The sequence below is a fragment of the Schistocerca gregaria genome, chromosome 2 (genome assembly GCF_023897955.1).
Source record: "Schistocerca gregaria isolate iqSchGreg1 chromosome 2, iqSchGreg1.2, whole genome shotgun sequence".
NCBI lineage: Eukaryota > Metazoa > Arthropoda > Insecta > Orthoptera > Acrididae > Schistocerca > Schistocerca gregaria.
In genome coordinates this window covers 275,521,028-275,539,623 of record NC_064921.1, presented here as the reverse complement: position 1 = coordinate 275,539,623, position 18,596 = coordinate 275,521,028, and the positions used below count along the sequence as shown (strand labels likewise).

General features: G+C 41.4%; 1 protein-coding gene across 3 annotated transcripts in view; it reads left to right on the top strand.

Moving 5' to 3' along the window:
* LOC126336866 (NADP-dependent malic enzyme-like) overlaps window positions 1-18,596 on the top strand; it is a 401,213-nt gene that overhangs the window by 356,567 nt on the left and 26,050 nt on the right. For all 3 annotated transcript variants that reach the window (XM_050000965.1, XM_050000966.1, XM_050000967.1), the window contains 3 exons: window positions 17,105-17,263; window positions 18,019-18,200; window positions 18,328-18,508. In XM_050000965.1, coding sequence (XP_049856922.1) covers window positions 17,105-17,263; window positions 18,019-18,200; window positions 18,328-18,508 — 522 coding nt within the window. The remainder of the gene's footprint in view (window positions 1-17,104; window positions 17,264-18,018; window positions 18,201-18,327; window positions 18,509-18,596) is intronic.

Here is an 18,596-nt window from a genome sequence, read left to right as displayed (position 1 = left end):
CTACCAGCCGTGGCCTGAAGTCACACACGATAGCTGCACGCACCATGAGTAACACATTAGAATAATGTAACCTTTCCGCACTCTCCGCCATACTCGCCGACACGGATCATCCAGAGAGCTGAGAACCAAAATTTCATCATTGAACTCAACAAGACGCCATGAATCAGCAGACCATGCTTCCTAGTAACTGCAGCATTCCACACGCAGCCGTTTGTGCTGTGGTGTTAACATTAGCCGACACGTGGGACAGTAATTCCGTAGTCCATCTGCTCAGTCTCTGACAAATTATGAGGGATGACACATATAGGACTGATGACTTCCTTTTGGTCCCCTCCCCCAGACCAACCAATAATTAAACGTCTGTTGTTTGAAACTGATAAGCAATATTTTATTCAAAATAATCTCCATTGCTATTTATACATTTTTCCCATCTATCCGAAAGACTATGAATGCCACACCCAAAAAAACAGTTCTTGTTTTGAAGCGAACCAGCCATTTTCGCACATTTTCAAACGAACTGGAGCGTCGTTCAGCGAGGTCGTGTCCAAGTGATGCAAATAGATGAAAGTCGGGCGGAGCCAAGTCTGGAGAATAAGTCGCATACCCTAGTATTTCCATCTGAACGCTTCGATCGCTTCCATGACATATTTTGCTGTGTGCGATGGGCAATATGACTTTGTGTTGACTTTTTCCGTATTCTGGTCTCTTTCACGTAATGCTCAATTTAAATCGATTATTTGTGTTGGTAGCGAGGTTTTAGCTGCTCTTCATACATGACACGCTTCTGGTCCCACCAAATACAGAGCACTGTCTTTTCTCAAAAGCGATTTGGTCTTCCAGTAGATGTCGATGATTTGCCTGGATTCACCCATAGTTTACGACGCTTAAGATTCTCAAAATATATCCATTTTTCTTCGCCTGTCGCTATTAGATGGAGAAACGACTTTCTTTCGTATCTGGCGAGCAGCATTTCACAAGTGGCCTTTCGATTTGCGTGCTGTATTTCATTCAGCTCATGCGGAACCCATTTTTCCTACTTTCTTCACCTTTTCCATAGCTTTCAACGGAAGAGAAACAGCTTTCTGCATCTCATTCAATTGTCCCGCGAGTTCCTGCTGAGTTTGAGTATCATCTTCATCTATAATGCCTGCAACTCGTTGCCTTCGAACTTTTTCGGTGATTTCCTGGGCTCATCGTAGCTCACGTCAAAATCACCACTTTTGAATTTTTTGAACCACTCGACGAAACACTGTGTTTTGCCAAGATCATATTCGTAGAGAGCTTCGACAAGTATTCGATGCTATTCTGCAGCAGTTTTCTTCAGGTGATAACAGAAAACTCGACATGCTTACGGGTATGAAACAGACAGCGATGTATGGAACTTGGTTGACTGTGTGCTGACATTCGTCGTCAGCCGCTACAGGAGGCAGATGGCGCTGCAAGCGGGATCTCACAGGCCCTACACTGAAGGCTAGCACCATGTATAGGGAAATTCCAGTTTCATACTTCTGCATCTAGTATTTATGAAGTTTCTGTTGAACGGACTGTTTGATATGGCGTTGGCTGGTGCGCTGCTGTTCGGTTGCCAGCGCGTGGCGTGCCATTCAAGAGAGCTCGCCCCGTTTCCAACACGCCGCAGCGTCTTCCGGGTGTAGTAGGGTCTAGCGTGCGGCGGTCGGTTGCCGCTGAATTGTGGATTAGCCGTGAAAGTGGGTCGATATTTGGGTTTGTGGCGGCTAGTTGCCACTGGCGAGTGTCGGCCAGTGCGCTGCAGACTATGTGCGGCGACTGGTGGGAGCTGCAGCCGCGGCCCGCGCCATGGCTGCGGAGGACCCGACACGTGCCGGAGTGCCTCGCCGCCTGGGACAGCGTGGTGAGCAATATCTGTACTACTGGATTAGACACAGCAGACAGCACACCCTGCTGCAGCGGTCACGTGACTAGGCACCACCGACTGCCAGTTCAGAGTAGCGCATTTTGATATGCCGCAGCGAAAGCGCAGGAAGTGGTCGCCGAAGTTGCCTTACCGGTCATCGGCTTTCAGTTACCGACGTTCCATTTATTGACGATAAAAAGGAAATAGTGACAGTGCTGACAGGAAAGACGGGACACACACGTGAAATTTTTAAGTACAGTAACTCAGTCGCGTGCAAATTACGGCAGGAGGGACGCAACGGTGAGCGGAACGGGACTCAGTTATCAACCACAAAGAAGTAGCAAATTATACACAATAAATAATATATTGGCAATGTGGTTAATTGTGTTTATTAGGCATAAATTCAAGGGCTGTATAGAGAGAAACACCTTTGTGAAGCCTAAACATCGTTTTGTTTGCGGTGTATGGTTTTAAAAAGTGCCAGGATAAAGGAGTAACCTGTGAACGAAACAACTTAGTTTCAGCAAATGCAGACTACATTAAATTACGAAAAAATGATGCATGAGTGTTAAAGCGGCTAGTAGTTTATGTAGACGAAACATGGCTTTACACACTTAATACTGTGAACAAATGTTGATACAGTGAGCGAGGAATGCTGTTAAGCTAATGCACCGGTCAATGTTATTGTTGTGTTACGCAGAGCGTTTGGCGTGTGGACGTGCAGCTTCTGAGCGTTCCACTTGCATGAGTGCTGGAGTGTACTCTGTTCTTCCACTGTTTCCCTGGCGTAAACACAATTGTGCTACCTTCTTAGCTTGGTCTTCAGTTGGCTGTGTTGGGTAATACTACCGAACGTCTGTTAACATTTTGTATCTATCCATCTGGCGGGATTACGTTCAATTAATGCTTGGACTATAGCATCTCTTTCATATATATGTTGCTTATGACATGCTCCATAACTTAATGCATGATGTCAGTATTCATCTCCTGTCGACGAGACGAATTTTCAAGCTATATTTGGTGCACACTGCTTCCAGGAAAAGTCTTTGTAAGACCTATGATAATCTTCTACTATCTTATGACGTACTGTACGTTTTAAGCACAGGCCTACTACGTGGTATGTTTTTATGGTATGACACCTAGCGGTTCACCTCCTTGAATAGCAGAAGCTTCCCTTGTCTGTACAGTCTTGTGAACTTCCTTTTGCGAGGAGGAGGAGTAGGATATTAGTGTTTAATGTCCCGTCGACAACGAGGTCATTAGAAACGGAGCACAAGCTAGGATAGGGAAGGATGGGGAAGGAAATCGGCCGTGCCCTTTCAAAGGAACCGTCCCGGCATTTTCCTGAAGTGATATAGGGAAATCACGGAAAACCTAAATCAGGATGGCCGGACGTGGGATTGAACCGTCCTCCTCCCGAATGCGAGTCCAGTGTGCTAACCACTGCGCCACCAAGCTCGGTTTCTTTTACGAGGCAGGAGTGTTGTATCTCTTGTAGGGGCCTGGGACTGAGCGGGTAGATAGCAAGTCACGATTTTATTGTTGATGACAATGAGAGAGTGACAGAGAAACAACGACGTCTGGGTATAGCCTTTTCTTCTTGAATAGCTCAAACGGTTTTAAGTTCTAGATCCAAGTCCACCATCTACAAACGGATCATTAACAGCACTGTTTGTTACGAACAGTTTTTTTATTTATCTTGGTCACAAAGTGTTTTAAGATAATTATCGGTTTCGGCTATACAATAGCCATCTTCAAAATCCCCCATTCTACTACACTGCAACAAGTCATAATCGTGCAGAGATAACGTTTCAAAACTACTTCTGTTCAAAGAACTTTGCGATCAAGACAACCAAATAAAAAATGATGCACATCATATGATCGCTCTCCAGATCGTCACTCTCTGCCAAGTCGTATTCAACAGCTCTATGTTCCTTCATTCCACGAGACACGGTGTAGGGATTTGAGATTTATTCTACGGCACTGACAGACAATTGACAGTCAATAATTTTATTCCTTCAGCCGCCGAACTTATTGACGATGAAAAATTTCTGCTGTCACCTGGACGCTAGTCACATACCGGAAGGAAGGAAGGAAGGAAGGAAGGAAGCAAGGAAGGATTGATTGATGTTTAACCCAATGGTGCACATGTGCGCTGCAGTGGACAGCTGTTGATGGGCGCTTCTTTGGCGTTCTCAATCAATGGTGAGGCTACAAATGCACGCACCTCACTCCAGTGCACACTCCTACATGGATATGCAGCCTCAGAGCTGATTGAAAATGCCAAAGAAGTCACCATTAACAGTTGTCCACTGCAGTGCTCATGTGCACCATAGGGTTAAGGTTTCATCGACGGCGAGGTCATTTGAGACGGGTCACAAGCTCGAAATTTGGGAAGGATGGAGAAATAAAACGGCGATGTCCCTTAGAAAGGAACATATCGGGTTTTCCCTTACTCTGTTCATAGAAATCTTAGAAAACTTATAGATGCATGCCTGTACGGGGAACGGAACCCCAGCCCACCCGAAAGAGAGTCCAGCACCTTAGGCAAAGTGTCCCCTCTCTCAGGCTCTCCAGGTCAAGAACCACCGCACTGTCTTTTGTTTGCAACCTTGGCTGAAAAGGCATGTTGAGCGTAGAAATAAAAAGTTTATAATGTGTTCATATCCGCAGATAGACCGCAAATTGAGTCTAGACAGCCGCCTACAAACTAGATATGCGTAGACAGATTTGCTCAGAGGTCACATTGCTCTGACTTCCATATCAGAACCAGCTCGTCTTTGTTTTGGCAGCGGAGTAATTAAAAGACCCCGTAAAGTCTAAACGATTATTCCATACAGTTACTGGACTTTACTTTCAGAGAAAGAATGTGTCGCCTGTGCTATGAAGACATTTGGTAGCTTAGCTTGACGATAACTGGTTGTGAGAAGAGAGGGTGAGATGGAGCTTTGGGCCATTGAAGTAGAGTTCAACGTCAGGTGTTGGATCTTGGAGGGCGGTCTCGCACTATGCATATGGCTCACTGGTTCGAATCGTACGGAGGTGAATTCTAGAGATTCGAACACTGTTCTACTCAACTAGGATGTCTGAGGGGCTACATAACCATTGATATTTGCAGGGAAAGGCGCCACTTGAAACTACTGATAACTGGCGTATCACGATTTTTCAGCAGATTAAGTCTGCATCACAGCAGCGGAGTTCCATATTTCGTGGTAAGAAGAAAAGGAAGACTACAACTGTGTGGTTCCGATATCCTAGCTAGTCGTGATCACTAAAGACAGAAATAACACATGGGTCCTCACTTTACAGCGGCTCAATATTGGGCACCATTTGTGACGCGACAAAAATCAGCACAGTAGCCAAACTCTTGCCATAAAAGCCCCAGCACTTGGATATCATCGACCAAATTAATTTTCATTCTTGCAACTATCTCAAATTGACAGTGGAGGCGGGAGCACACGATTTTTAACATACTCCGGTAAAAAGGAACCACATGGAGTTAACTAGGTGAACGTTGGCGCCACTGAAGAAGAGTCATTATGGGCAACACGTCCAACGCAATGCTGGAACAGTTCGGCGTTTATGTAATCACGATCATCCGGAAGAAAGCACGGTGGAGGACAGTGTTGTTGCAGAGTGGAGTCTCCACTGTCCCACTTGCAACATAACACACTTCTGCAGCATGTCCAAGTACATGGAGCCAGTCACAGTTGTCTCCGCAAAGAAAAATTCGATATAAACTTCTGAAGAGGACGTGGCACAAAGGACGTTAACTTCAAGCGAATTCTGAATGTGTTCCACAGTTTCGCATTGGTTCCGCATTCTGGATGACACGTCAAATGAGAATCGCTGATATTGTGATTGAGAGAACCATGGGAAAGCGTCAACGTCTATGAATTTAACCAGTAGCTAGACTCATAGAATATATGGGCATCAGTGATCCTCTAATAGAAACATAACAAAAGGTATATTCTAAACACACTAAAATAAATGTCATACCTCAGAAACGTGGTTTTGATGCGCTTTGTATAATTGCTTTTCGTTTAAGTACCATATATTTCACAATTTAACTATGTACACCTTGGGAAACGGGAGGGTGTATAAAATATCGCTTGAAATGATAACACTTATGGTGAAATTTCCGAGGGATTAAAACAAGCCCAGTTCTTTGCTTGATTTCCGTAAACCGTTTAGGCAAATGGCGAAATGGTTCCGAACTTTTGCCTGACCCTAATTATCCAGTCGTCGACGGGACGCTAAAATCAAATCCTCCTCCATTTCTTGCCCCCATCTTTCATTCTTTAAGACCTCGGCAACTCGCAGACATTTCTCTTAATGGTCTTATTTCCTTTTTAATCTCTCCCCCCTCATTCTGGCTACTGGCTGCTGTGTTTTGGGATAGTTACAAAAATTCCATTATGTTTTCGAAAACAGGTAGCCTTGTGCTTTTAAGTGTACATTGCTGCTGTCAATGAGAGTCGAAACAAGTTCCAGATAACAATCAATTTATCACGTGACATGTTCAGATGATATAGGGCAGAACGAAAGGGGCTAGGTCACAAACAGTGATGTCTGAAATTGCAGTGTTATACGTCTCTTTCACTCAACCTACAAAGAGAGAGACAGGGTGAGCAGAGAGAATTATAATCTCTTATTACGAGTTTACACGCGACGGAGACAAGGAAAACCTTCTAGCTAAATGTAACGTAAGGTAATAGCAACATTGATGTGTCGATTACGAAGTCTGCAAAAAGCGATAGCAAAATGTACTAAAAAAAGTATTTCGATCTAATTTATCCCTCAATACCTCATTATATGGGACTTCTTTAAAATTTTGGCTATCTACAAATATTTAATCTGGTGTACATTTTTACAAAGTCTTCAAGAAGATGAGCTAATTTACGTTGTGGTCGGTTTGAAGCTGTATGTTCGACCGGAGTCGTTTCTATACGCCATAAAATTTTAATCAATGATGTTTGGATGCGCTAACTCTAGTAGAAGCTGTGAAGTCGAGCACAATAATTGGTTTGACAAAGAAAGTCATAGTGTTATTGGCTGTTTGCGCCGTAGCATTGTCCTACTGAAACAAAGTGTACCATAGCTGGCTTTCATGTGTAGTGTTTATAATTATTTATGTAGCTCACTCTGCTCATTAGGCCATGAAAGAATGTGATAAAGATTCACTTACCTGTCATTATAAACATTATTGGTTAAAAACAGTCTTCCCGTTCACAGACCTCCCATCTTACTGTTACTCGCGCATGTGAACGGGAACGCGTTATGCAGATCTTGGTGCCTCTCACGTCCATTTAGAAAAGATAACCTGAAGATGCCTAAATAACGTTAAACGCGTGGTTCAAAAATAAAAAACTAAAATTGCAACCAAGTCTGTTTTTAACCAGTACTGTTAAACACTGGTTTGCTGTATGCCACATATGGATTGGAAGAATTACACTGACTTTTTGCATGCAGAGGGGACTCCTGTAGCAGATGTGAATAATTTGCGATCCAATGGCGTGAATTCTGTTCGTTAACATATACAGGAATTCGACAAAGAGACGGAAGCACCACAGGCACAACACATTAGCAGGCCCAATACGGTTTAGAAAATCCTGTTGAGATTCAAAACAGCTTCCAGTCGTGACGGACTGGGTAAATCAGGTTCTGTATGGTTAACGGAGGTATCCTACCATTCTTTCTGCAAAATAGTGCCAAAGACAGGTAACGATGACGGAGGTGCATAGCGATCAAACGTTCTTCTCTCCCCAGTATACCACATAGGCTGAATAATACTGAGACCTGGTGATTTTGGTCGCCAAGGGAGATGCGTCAATTCATCCTCGTGTTCACAAATGCAATCCTGGACGATGCGAGCGGTGTAAACAGGCACCTTGTCGTTTTGGGATACAGAATCACCGTTGGGGAACGAACATTGTCCCATAGGATGGACCTGATTTAGCTAAAATGGTCACATAATCCATGGCAGAGCAATAATGGAATACAACGATATGGTTGCTTAAATCGTCACAAAACCCTCGCAATTTTTCACTCTTAGGACGTAAACTCGGCCGCATGTTGAAAACAGTACGCAACAAGACTCATCCGAACAAAGGACTTTCTTATATTGCTTCATGGTCCAGGTTTTATGGCTTCGGCATCACGTTTTCCTGTTACGGGGAACTGCATCGCGTGTTTTGGAATTCTTGTTAAAGCTGCAATTTTCAGCTTACGGACCCCCTTTACTGTTGTTTTGGTGCTGAGAGCGCTCGCGAGTGCGACACTCGGCTCTGCAGCGACTTTGACAGCTGTTGTCCTCTTACTTCTCGTCGCAGTCTACTTTAATAACCGTCTGTCACGATCACTCAACACACACTTTAGTCCGCGTTGTGACTTAGCTTTCGCTGTATGCTGTGTAAATCTCGGATCTTGAAGCACCACACATTTCGGCCACCTTGTTACGGAAGTACCCACCATAGGATCATCGACAATTTGCCCACGTTAGAATTCACTCATAACTACACAGAACACTGTTATGACCACAACTGACACTCTTAGCGTATTATGGACATTCCAGTGGTGCCGTTCGTGGCCAGAGACAACAGCGCAACCTGCAGCTTGGCTAGCATCTGAATTTATGTTCAAACATGTGTTTCTCGCGGTGTTTTCAGATTTTTGCCCAGTCCCTGAACATGAGGTAGGTTACACAGCATGTCGGCCCGAAATAAATCTTAGTTCTGCCCCATCTGGTGTTACTACTCAAGACATGAACAAATGATAGAAGGCTACACGTTTTCTGTTTCCATCTTCCTGGGGACAACGAAAGCACAACACGCATTCTGTGTGGATGCGTCGTCATACACCTTGAAAATGCTGTATGGTCACTACTATTATAGTGGGAGACAATACGGCCCACATGTGTCGTGCAGACTTCGTAGCATCTCAAAGCATAAGCAGTTTGTTTGCATGTCAATCACTTTCGGGTGTCATTCCTTTCTTCTGGATGTTGTCGTACAACCGCTTGCTGTTGGACTGTATTGATGTATCCTTAACGTACTTCTCTGTAAATTAAGGCTTTTTCGGTTTATGAGTAGCTCACACTTCAAAGGTACTAGGTGAGGGTGAATACTCGATTGTAATGTGTTACGGTACACATCTTTTTCTCAATTAAAGGAAGATCATACCTACAAAAAGAAAAGAAAACGAAAAGTATTCCTGTGTGTTTTGCGCTGAATGGAGAAGTAGACCCCAGATTTCACGAAAATGGCTCTGAGGGTATTTACTACAGTCAGTAGCCATTAAATGATACTGAATTGATACAGCTATGTATTCGGCGGAGCAGAATGTGAGTTGATTATGTGTAGGTAATTTAGGTAATTTTTTTCCTAGGGGGAGGGGGCAGAAGGTAGTTGACACTCCTAATGGCTCATCTCTCATCTCCTCCACTTCCCCCCGCCCCCCACCCCCAATCCAATTCACTGGATACACCCAAAATTCTAACATATTCTGTCAGAAGGGATACAATCAATATCGGGGTGGGTGAACTCTCGCTACTTGATAACTTATGCAAATACTGTTCGATAGCGAGGTGGGCAAACAACGCTATTTCATCCTTTCACTGAGCGGTTTGATCAAGTTATTAAGTCAGCGGACTTCTATTACAAATATTTTCGCTGAATCACTTCGCGCGAGTGGTTTTCTCTATAACGATGCGTGCCAGCTAGTGCTCTGAGTTGTGGTGCACTCAATGCCGGCGAGACTTTCCTGCTATTCTTCCCATTCTTCTTTGCGTTAAATGCCGCCGTTGATATTTTTAATGTAGGAGACTTAAAGGAAATCCTAGTGACATCCTCAGCTTTAAACGCAGTGCTTCTTTGGCTGAATTCAAAGTGACCATGCCAACTTGAACAGATTCAGGGTCAAATTGACATCCATATTTGCTAGAATCTTGTTCGGAACAGGAGTGTAGTGTTCACACTTCACTCGTCTACCGTTGAAGGAGTAGAATGATAACCAACTTTTCGTAATCAAATATCATCAAGAACACATCTGCTGTATCTAATCCCACGATGAACGCTTATCGTATAATCTTCTAGTAAATCAGTAGGCTACTATAGACACGCACAATTCTTCTGCAACACAAAGATTAACAATGATTTCGATCATTCTGTTGTAGAAAACCACAGGTACACGCGATTTTTCTATACGTTAAAACTCGAAATGGAAAGAATTTAAATAGTTTTTCAAATATAGACCACCAGTCCGCTAGGACACGAGTCAACCATTTATTGGTATTTTCTGTAAGGAGAGACTATCGGGCAAGTTCCGCATAGACGATGAGTATTGAATGTGAGGTAAACGAAGAAACATACCATGCTATAGCAACATAAGTTACGCTTTGGCACACATGTGGAATGTCGAAATAGATTCATGCCTCGAATTATGATACATTGGTATTTTTTAAATCAGTGCCTACGTTTTTAAAAATTGTTTCAAGTATTGTAAAGCCTGTCTTCAGCACACACTCGGGTCCATATTTCAACATGAAGGTGCCTCATCACTTACTTTTCGTTTCATCGAAGCCTCCATTGGTTCTTGCCCATTGGACTACCTTGTAATAGGCTGCATGCATGTGGGTTGGGATAACGTAGAAACTGATCTGAACGTATTCTGCAGAATATTTTTCAGTTAACAGTAAATCTGTATTAAATGAGCTTGGTACACTGTTCCTATGAAGCACATAGACAATTATGATTCGATGTCTTGACTTACGGGAGGTCTTACAGCAAATTAAAAAATAATAATAGAAAGGACATTGACGATTTATTAGTTCGTTGACGCACTCACACAGTCCAGTGTCTGTAAATACTTAAAGTTAGTTTTTGCCTTTTAGTTTTTTGTGATTCTTGTAAGGCCCGTTACGTCGCCTCTCCTTTCAACAGTTGTTCACCTCATACCTGTTAGCCTTTATGGAGGAGAATCTGACGTCGACGTTGCTAAGTCTTCTTAGTCTGGAACTGGCTTGGATTGAAATATTCGACGAGTAACTAACTCACAAACAGTTGTATATTTTTACTGTATATTTTGCATGTAAATTATGCAGTGTACTCTTTCATTTTCTTATTCAAATCAAGAGGTTTGTACAGCACACACCCATTTCGTCAGAATAAGAAGAAATACCGTCTGGGAAAAGTAACAAAAAAGGTCGTCATGATTGACTTTTCCTTTTCCAGTAATGGCTCCCTGACATTTACAATGCTTGTACTATGTTTCCTGTATAAAATCGCTGTTATGTTTCCCAAAATAAAATACGTGCTTCTCCTTACAAATTTTTAGAATGGCCTATTTTCATAAAATTTTTATCACATGCGAAGCAGTTTCACAGCCTTAACAGAGCGTGTTTTTTTTTTTTTTTTTTTTTTTTTTTTTTTTTTTTTTTTTTTTTTTACGTAAGGAAAAGTATCTCCATTTATAGAATATTGATTGCATGAACCGGAACTTTTATTTTTGTCAACAGCTGCCATGTCTAGAATACATATAAATCGCGCGTTTTTAATAAACGTTTAGAACTATAGTAGATACACCCTGTTCGTCTTTCTTTGTAGATATAGAGTTTGCAAATAGCGGGAAGTTATTTCTGCAGGAATGTGCTGAATATCCGTTTCTCTCTGGCGTTGCAGTCCCATCATTCTAGGGCTTAGTATTGATCGCAGATGAATTATTTATAAACGCCAGTAAGCAGCGTGAGAATGCTGATGATATCTTTTCCACCAGGCGTTGCATTGTCTCGATGTCCTTGGCTATGAACTTTCGTTGTCTAAATACCGTGGTTAATAACACAGGCGTAACAATCGGATTCCTATACTGCTCAAGCTTCCTGATAAACCCCGACTGGATACCACTGATACATTTACTTACCAGTGGCATCTTCCAGGCAACCAATTTTCGTAACATTTGTTTCAGGTATTTTCAGTATTTGCGTACTCTGCTTTTGACGACGTCGTATAATGGTGAAATTTGTCAAGCAATGGTTTTCCACAGAAGAAAATAGTGGACTTTCAATCGTGATTATGAAAGCTACCTCGTCAAAATACGCATTGTCAGTTTTAGAAGCTTTCTGCGGTATTCAACAACGCATTCCCTATTAAATATTTTAGTATATGTTTGACAGCAGTATCAGAAGGGACAAATATATCTGTTTCACACAGACACGAGCCGCAAGCTACTTTCCGATCTGTATGTAGCTGATAATATTTTGTACCATTTAGTAGCTGCCTCCTTTGCTGTGTGCGTACGTACATTACCTACTCTTCATCTTGTACATGTTTTTCTTGCGTTTAATGGTACGTAGGATGGAACCACATAAACTACAAGGTTTTCTGAAACTGTCACTTTCGTGGGAAGAAATTTTCTTTAATTTCAATGGTATCTGTTTCACTTGTCGGAACAGGTGCATAAACTTCCTTTGCAACCAAACTAATTGGCAGCAACCCCAACAGCGTATGTACTCTATCGATACCACTGGTCTCGTCATTACATCTCTGCATGGTTTCTTTTTCTGCCGGAGATTTAGTGATACTGCACGAAAACTACCTTCACTGTATTGACCAAAATTCTACTTTATTTAACAGGTTTTACTTATCACAAATGGAGCTGCTGAAATCCGGTCTAAATTTTTTTTGTTGATATGCTTGGGCAACAAACTAGGTGGACCGCTAAGCGAAACAGTTGTAGAATGATAATCCGTTTGAATTAAGGTTAGCGACAAGCTACCACCCATAGCGCCATTTCTGCGACCCTTTTTTGTATTCCTTTGAGTGATTCAAAGTTACGACAGTGTGCCGCATTTCTGTCAAGTTTACACAAGCATTTTTTAGTGTTAAGTACATTCTGATACGGCTGTGTCTATTCGTTCCACCCCGACGAATGTTGCAGTGTAAAGTTCCCAGTTTCCATAGCTCAGCACAACCTAAAACATGTTCTCCCAATCAGTGATTCGCGACGCTTTCCTATGTAGCACAGTCGTTGAGTGTCGAGATATTTTGTTCTGTCCAAAGTTATAAGTTTATTTTATGTGAAAATACTGTAATATGATTTTTTTTTAATACGTATTACTGAATAGGGGCCCTGCAGTTCATTAGTGCTACTGGCCCTGCGCGACTTGGCCCTAGTGTTGACCATTTGTTCGCTTTCCAGATATGTTCTTTTGATGGTGTTACCTTCGAAGAAGGACTAATTGAAGTCAATTAGTTCTTTCCTTTGCTCCAAACATTCCCCCTTATCGCCTCCTGTGAGACTGGGAGGGGTGGAGGGAATGGGGGGGGGGGGGGGAGGCGGCCAGGAAGGGGTGATGCTCCTGTCGCAAACTAGGCCCACTCGTCCACTGGGTTGATGACTTTGATTACACTGTGACAAGTTTAATCAAAACAGCTCAGGATCAGGTGTGAGGTAATACACAAAGACAAGTAGAGGTTTAGTGTACTATCATTGTCTGTGTTTATTACCCTACGTTAGTATTATTTTTGTGACATACATTTTATTTCAAATCTTTTTTTTGTTAAGATTGTGATTTCCAGTATTGGCGACACTAGTTCTGAGGCTGCTTCGAGATCATCTTTACGTGTATGAAATAGCATCCTTCCTCATAACGCTAAAGTATTGAATTGCATTATTGAACAATGGACAATCCAGGATGGAGTGTAAAAATGTCATGAAAAGGATAGTTGCCACTCATCATATTGCCGAGATGCTGAGTCTGATAGGCACAACAAAAAGATTGTCAGTTTTCGGCCAACAAGGCCTTCGTCGAAAATAGACAACATACACACACTTACGCAAACCCAACTCGCACACACATGACCGCAGTGTCTGGCTGCTTGAGTATAAGGAAAAATGTGGTCACAGAGAAACACTACCAGACAGCAGAATACCAGACAGATTAAAAATGCAAACTAAAGAGCAGAAAAAAACATTGAATAAGTTTCCCAATGGTCGGCAGACTCCTGGTACAGTCAGTGACACCAACATGACGATTGACGAAACTTATTAGTGCCGAGAGACTGCGCCGCGTCAACGCCACCAGTTACGTAGTGTTGAAACACAAGTGAACTGGTATTAGGGGATAAAGATATCTACAGTTGTTCACATGAAGGGACTTCTCAACATCTTTTGTTGGTTTCCATTAGTTCTCTGACGTACAGTTGTTTTGTTAGCACTTGTTGTGACAATTTCTTGTGAGACTTAAAGCCTAGTTTACACGAAGACACTAGGTTGCATGCACCTGCGCTGCCGGCCACAGCGCAGGAGTGCCGCGCGTTTACGCAACTCGTTGGTGAAACTAAACACTTTCGGCGTGTTCCAACTTTGGCGACACTAGCTGCATGAGTTTTGAGGTTATGTGTTTTCGTAGAGTGTAGATAAATTGGAAATATGAAGTAGAGAGCGGAGAATAATGTTCGCTTTTTAGATATCTATGCTTTGCATAGGTGTTTGTGGGATTTCAATGATGCTGATTACAAAAATAAGCAACGTATTGCTGGCGCTGAGACCGTCATGTGCGATAACAACATAGATTGTTAGACAATATCTCATCTGCAGAGCAAAATTTATTGCGTTAGGAGCATATACACAACCTAATTAAGGAAAATACAAACAAGTGTAATTCTAGCTGTGGCAATGCTCTCGCCTACAAGACTAAAATCCCATCGTTCGAGTTGGCCAACTCTTTAAGGAATATTGTTGACAGGAGGGAAGGCTATACAAATTCAAGAAACTGCATTCTTCATTAGATACTCATCCATTTAAAACGTAGCTGCCGTGCTCCCCATTCACGTATGTTAGAATTTTGAAATATTGCCAGTGTGCAGATCTATCTTCAATAGAGTAGTTTTGCAAACCATTCTCTTCTTAATGCGGCCTGCTTCGAATAATTATTACTGTTTATGTTAATAATTATTACTGTTAATAATTATTGGTGTCGATGAAAAAGCGTCGTCACCAACTAAAATGGCATCTTATAGCATGACGAGTGTTCTCGATTGTAATGCATGGAATGTGATATGTAATTTCAGTTCTGGCGACAGTGCTTCATGCATTACTATATCTTTATTCCTTATCGCATAATTATAACTCTAGTTCTGGTGACATTCTAAGACAATTAAAATAACTTCTTGGATCTAACGTTACAAATTATTTCAGCAAGGATGCTGAGCAACCGAGCTGACGTCTTTTCTTCATTCAGTCACGAATCGAAACACGTTTCTTAATGTTTTATTATGCAGCGATACCACGCAACAAGTTTAAACTCCGTGCGACTTGCAGCTGCCAAAACTTTCATTTCAGACACGACTCAGGAATCCACAAAACGACGAAACTGAAGTGTGTGCTGGTTTCTCCGTGTCTACAGTCAAATATGAAACCATTTGCGAGCGACTCATTCCACGCAACTAATGGCGCAACCCAATGTCGTCGTGTAAACTAGGCTTTAGTGTGTTACGGAAACCTATATTTCACGAATTAACGTGCAGTGCAGTGGACTTTCCAATTTCCTTTTGGAAAGGAATTTGCCTGTAATAATTACCGGTAACCGTTTTGAAGGTTTCCACCATCGTTTCACACGTAACACACAGAATTTAACAAGTTTGGCGTTGGTTTGATTGAGATCTTGTCAATCGCGTGCCGGTACTGTTCAAATGATGAAAGGTTTCTCACAGTCAAGTGGAGATGTCTTTGAGTATGAAGAAACGATGCAGCACGCGAGTTGCCCCGAATGCTAAAACACCGGGCGTGAGTATGCTGACAGCAGCACGTAGCCTACGCCGCTCAGCGGTTCTCGCTTTCTCAGTTCCGCGTAACGTCATTGCACTGTTTACCGCGAATGTTTGCCGTGTCTCCGCGCACGTCTCGCACCTACCGTGTTTAACGTTATTCTACCACCTTCCAGTCGCCGGTGGTCAAGATCACCTTCAATAGTTGGTAATAAAGAAAATATGAAACAAATAATTTTGGTTATGGTGCAATTGTTCATTGTTATGTACTTCTACCAACAAATGGAGGCCACGAAAGAATAATTTTCACTTGTCAGTTAATGATCTTCCGCTTTCATTTATATGAATGGTCAAGGCTGCGTTATAGCAAAGTGGGCACCCAACAGTCTCTTAGCAGTCCCCCGAGATAGTGTGACGAGATTTTCCACATATATTGGTGTGTGAAGAAACCTAACAAATTAGTGTTTCTGAACATTGTTGACGCTAGTTTAAAAATGTTGACGTCCATACAGCATTTTTTTTTTTGTCATTAACTCGACGGTAGACAGGTCATATATATTGTCCTTTCTTTTCATCATAATCACTACATTCCAAACTGCTTATCAGTTCCCAAAGTGACAATTACACTTAAGAGACAAGCCATCCATTTCACAAACGGAAGATGTCCAGTAGATCTGAATAAAGGAAACCTTTTCAATATGGTCACATCATGCCCAAGAGGATATCTCAGATAACAATACAACTGAGCGTTTACATTGGCAGCTGAATTACTTAGAGTAGTTCTTCTAATTGAACACCATACACAGGGTTAAATTCTGTAGGGTGTAAATAGTAAGTCTGTTGAAATTCTAGTGTGTCTTGCAGTACATAAAGACAATTTACAATACTGAGCAGTTTACTTCCCCTGCCTGCATCGTTTTATCTCCTTCACAGGTCATGTGTTTTCTTTGCTTGCATGGTTGGTAATAATTCATCATCACCAACCTAGATGATCGGTAGAAAATTCTTTTACCACCTGTATCAGAAATTTGTTACCGTTAACAGCAATATGGACATCACAATCGAAACCCCAAACAATTTGGAATTGAAATTTCGTGGTCTGGCCTGATCAGAATCCCTGAAATCCAAGACTACTTCTCAGGGATGGATATGAGCGGCAGTATGGGAGATGTGACAGTGATCTAACTGATCTGATGATGCAACACATTGTAAAAGAGAACGAATGTAGAATAAACAAACATAATCGCTAAATAAACACATGCATGGACATTATCAGACATATTTTTAAATAATTTGGGGCCATAAGTTCATTGCTTTATTTGTGTAATAATTAAGTGAAAAGAGGAAAATGTGGAAAATAGCAAACTAAACAATCAATGGGGTGAACCCACAGTAAGGAGTGACATACTAGATAAGGGAGAAACCCGAAGCAATTGTTATTATTTTTTTCTCTTTTTCTTTGCAGGGCATGGCCTTTACCCTACAAGAAAGACAACAGTTAGGGATTCATGGACTTCTACCCCCGAGAATTAAAACTCAGGAAGAGCAAATGGAGCTGTGTATGCTTAATGTACAACGTTACCCAGATGATCTGAACAAGTATATTTACCTCATGGGACTCCAGGTGAGTGAAGATTCACAAAAACTGAGTCATATACCAATCAGATGTAGGCAAAACACATTTATACAATCTAAGATACAATTCTGTACTTTAGCTGTCCAGCAAAGTGATCTCATGTGAGATATTTCTTGAATAAAGACCATAGTTACTTTCCTTTCTGTGGCACATGTCATGATACCACTTGAAAAATACTTTAATATACCTAATATCAAAGGATACAGTGCGTTACTGCATGTGATGGGTCCTGTTTCGAAGTTGTTTCAGCATGATGCTTGTATTCAGTGTAATGTTTCAATTGGCATGAAACATTCTAAAATCTCTAAAGGATACCCCGATAGGTTATCAAGGATTGCATCAGTATTTTCTTAATTTCAAGTCTAATAAATTAGCTTCACATCCATTATTCTTCAAGTACTTTCCGTATAACAGGAACAAACAGAACTATTTATGAGAACTCATGTTCCTGAGTATCCTTTCAAATTTTTAAATTATTTTATTTTTTATTTACGCAAAACTCAAGAAGAAGAGATAGAAATCAGAAGAGGTCAGATACTACTGGTATAAGTAAAATAATGTTACATAATTTCAAAAAATCCCTTATATTGTGCATTGTCCAGTGGCCTGTATCATAGTTATCAGTTAACCATCATTTGTATTAACTGCATGATAGCAAATGTCATTGTTATATGGCACATATTTATAAATTTGTTAAACTGGACGAAGTATGTAACAAATAATTGTTTTTGATATCTCAACAGGATCGAAATGAGAAACTGTTTTACCGGTTCTTATCAGAAAATGTGCAAACAATGATGCCAATAGTATACACACCAACTGTAGGCCTAGCCTGCCAGAATTATGGTCTCATATACAGGAGGCCACGTGGTTTATTTATTACTATTCATGATAAAGGACATGTCTATGAAATTCTGAAGAACTGGTAAGAGCACACACATTACTTATTATGTGAACTGGTTTATCTCTACTAGTAAACTCGTATCTTTCTTCAATTAAATATTTTGTTTGATTTATGTTAAGCTATATAGATTGTTTTATTCATTCCTCAGGCCTGAGTCTGATGTCAGAGCCATAGTAGTTACTGATGGGGAGAGAATTTTGGGTCTGGGTGACTTAGGGGCTTATGGAATGGGTATTCCAGTAGGCAAGCTGGCACTTTATACTGCACTAGCTGGTATTAAACCTCACCAATGCTTGCCAATTACACTGGATGTTGGGACCAATACACAGGTATGTCTAATAATATGCAAGTGACTGACTCAGGATTCTTGCTCTTATGTTTTGTGTGCAACTTTTGTGTGTTCACTGTGATGACCAT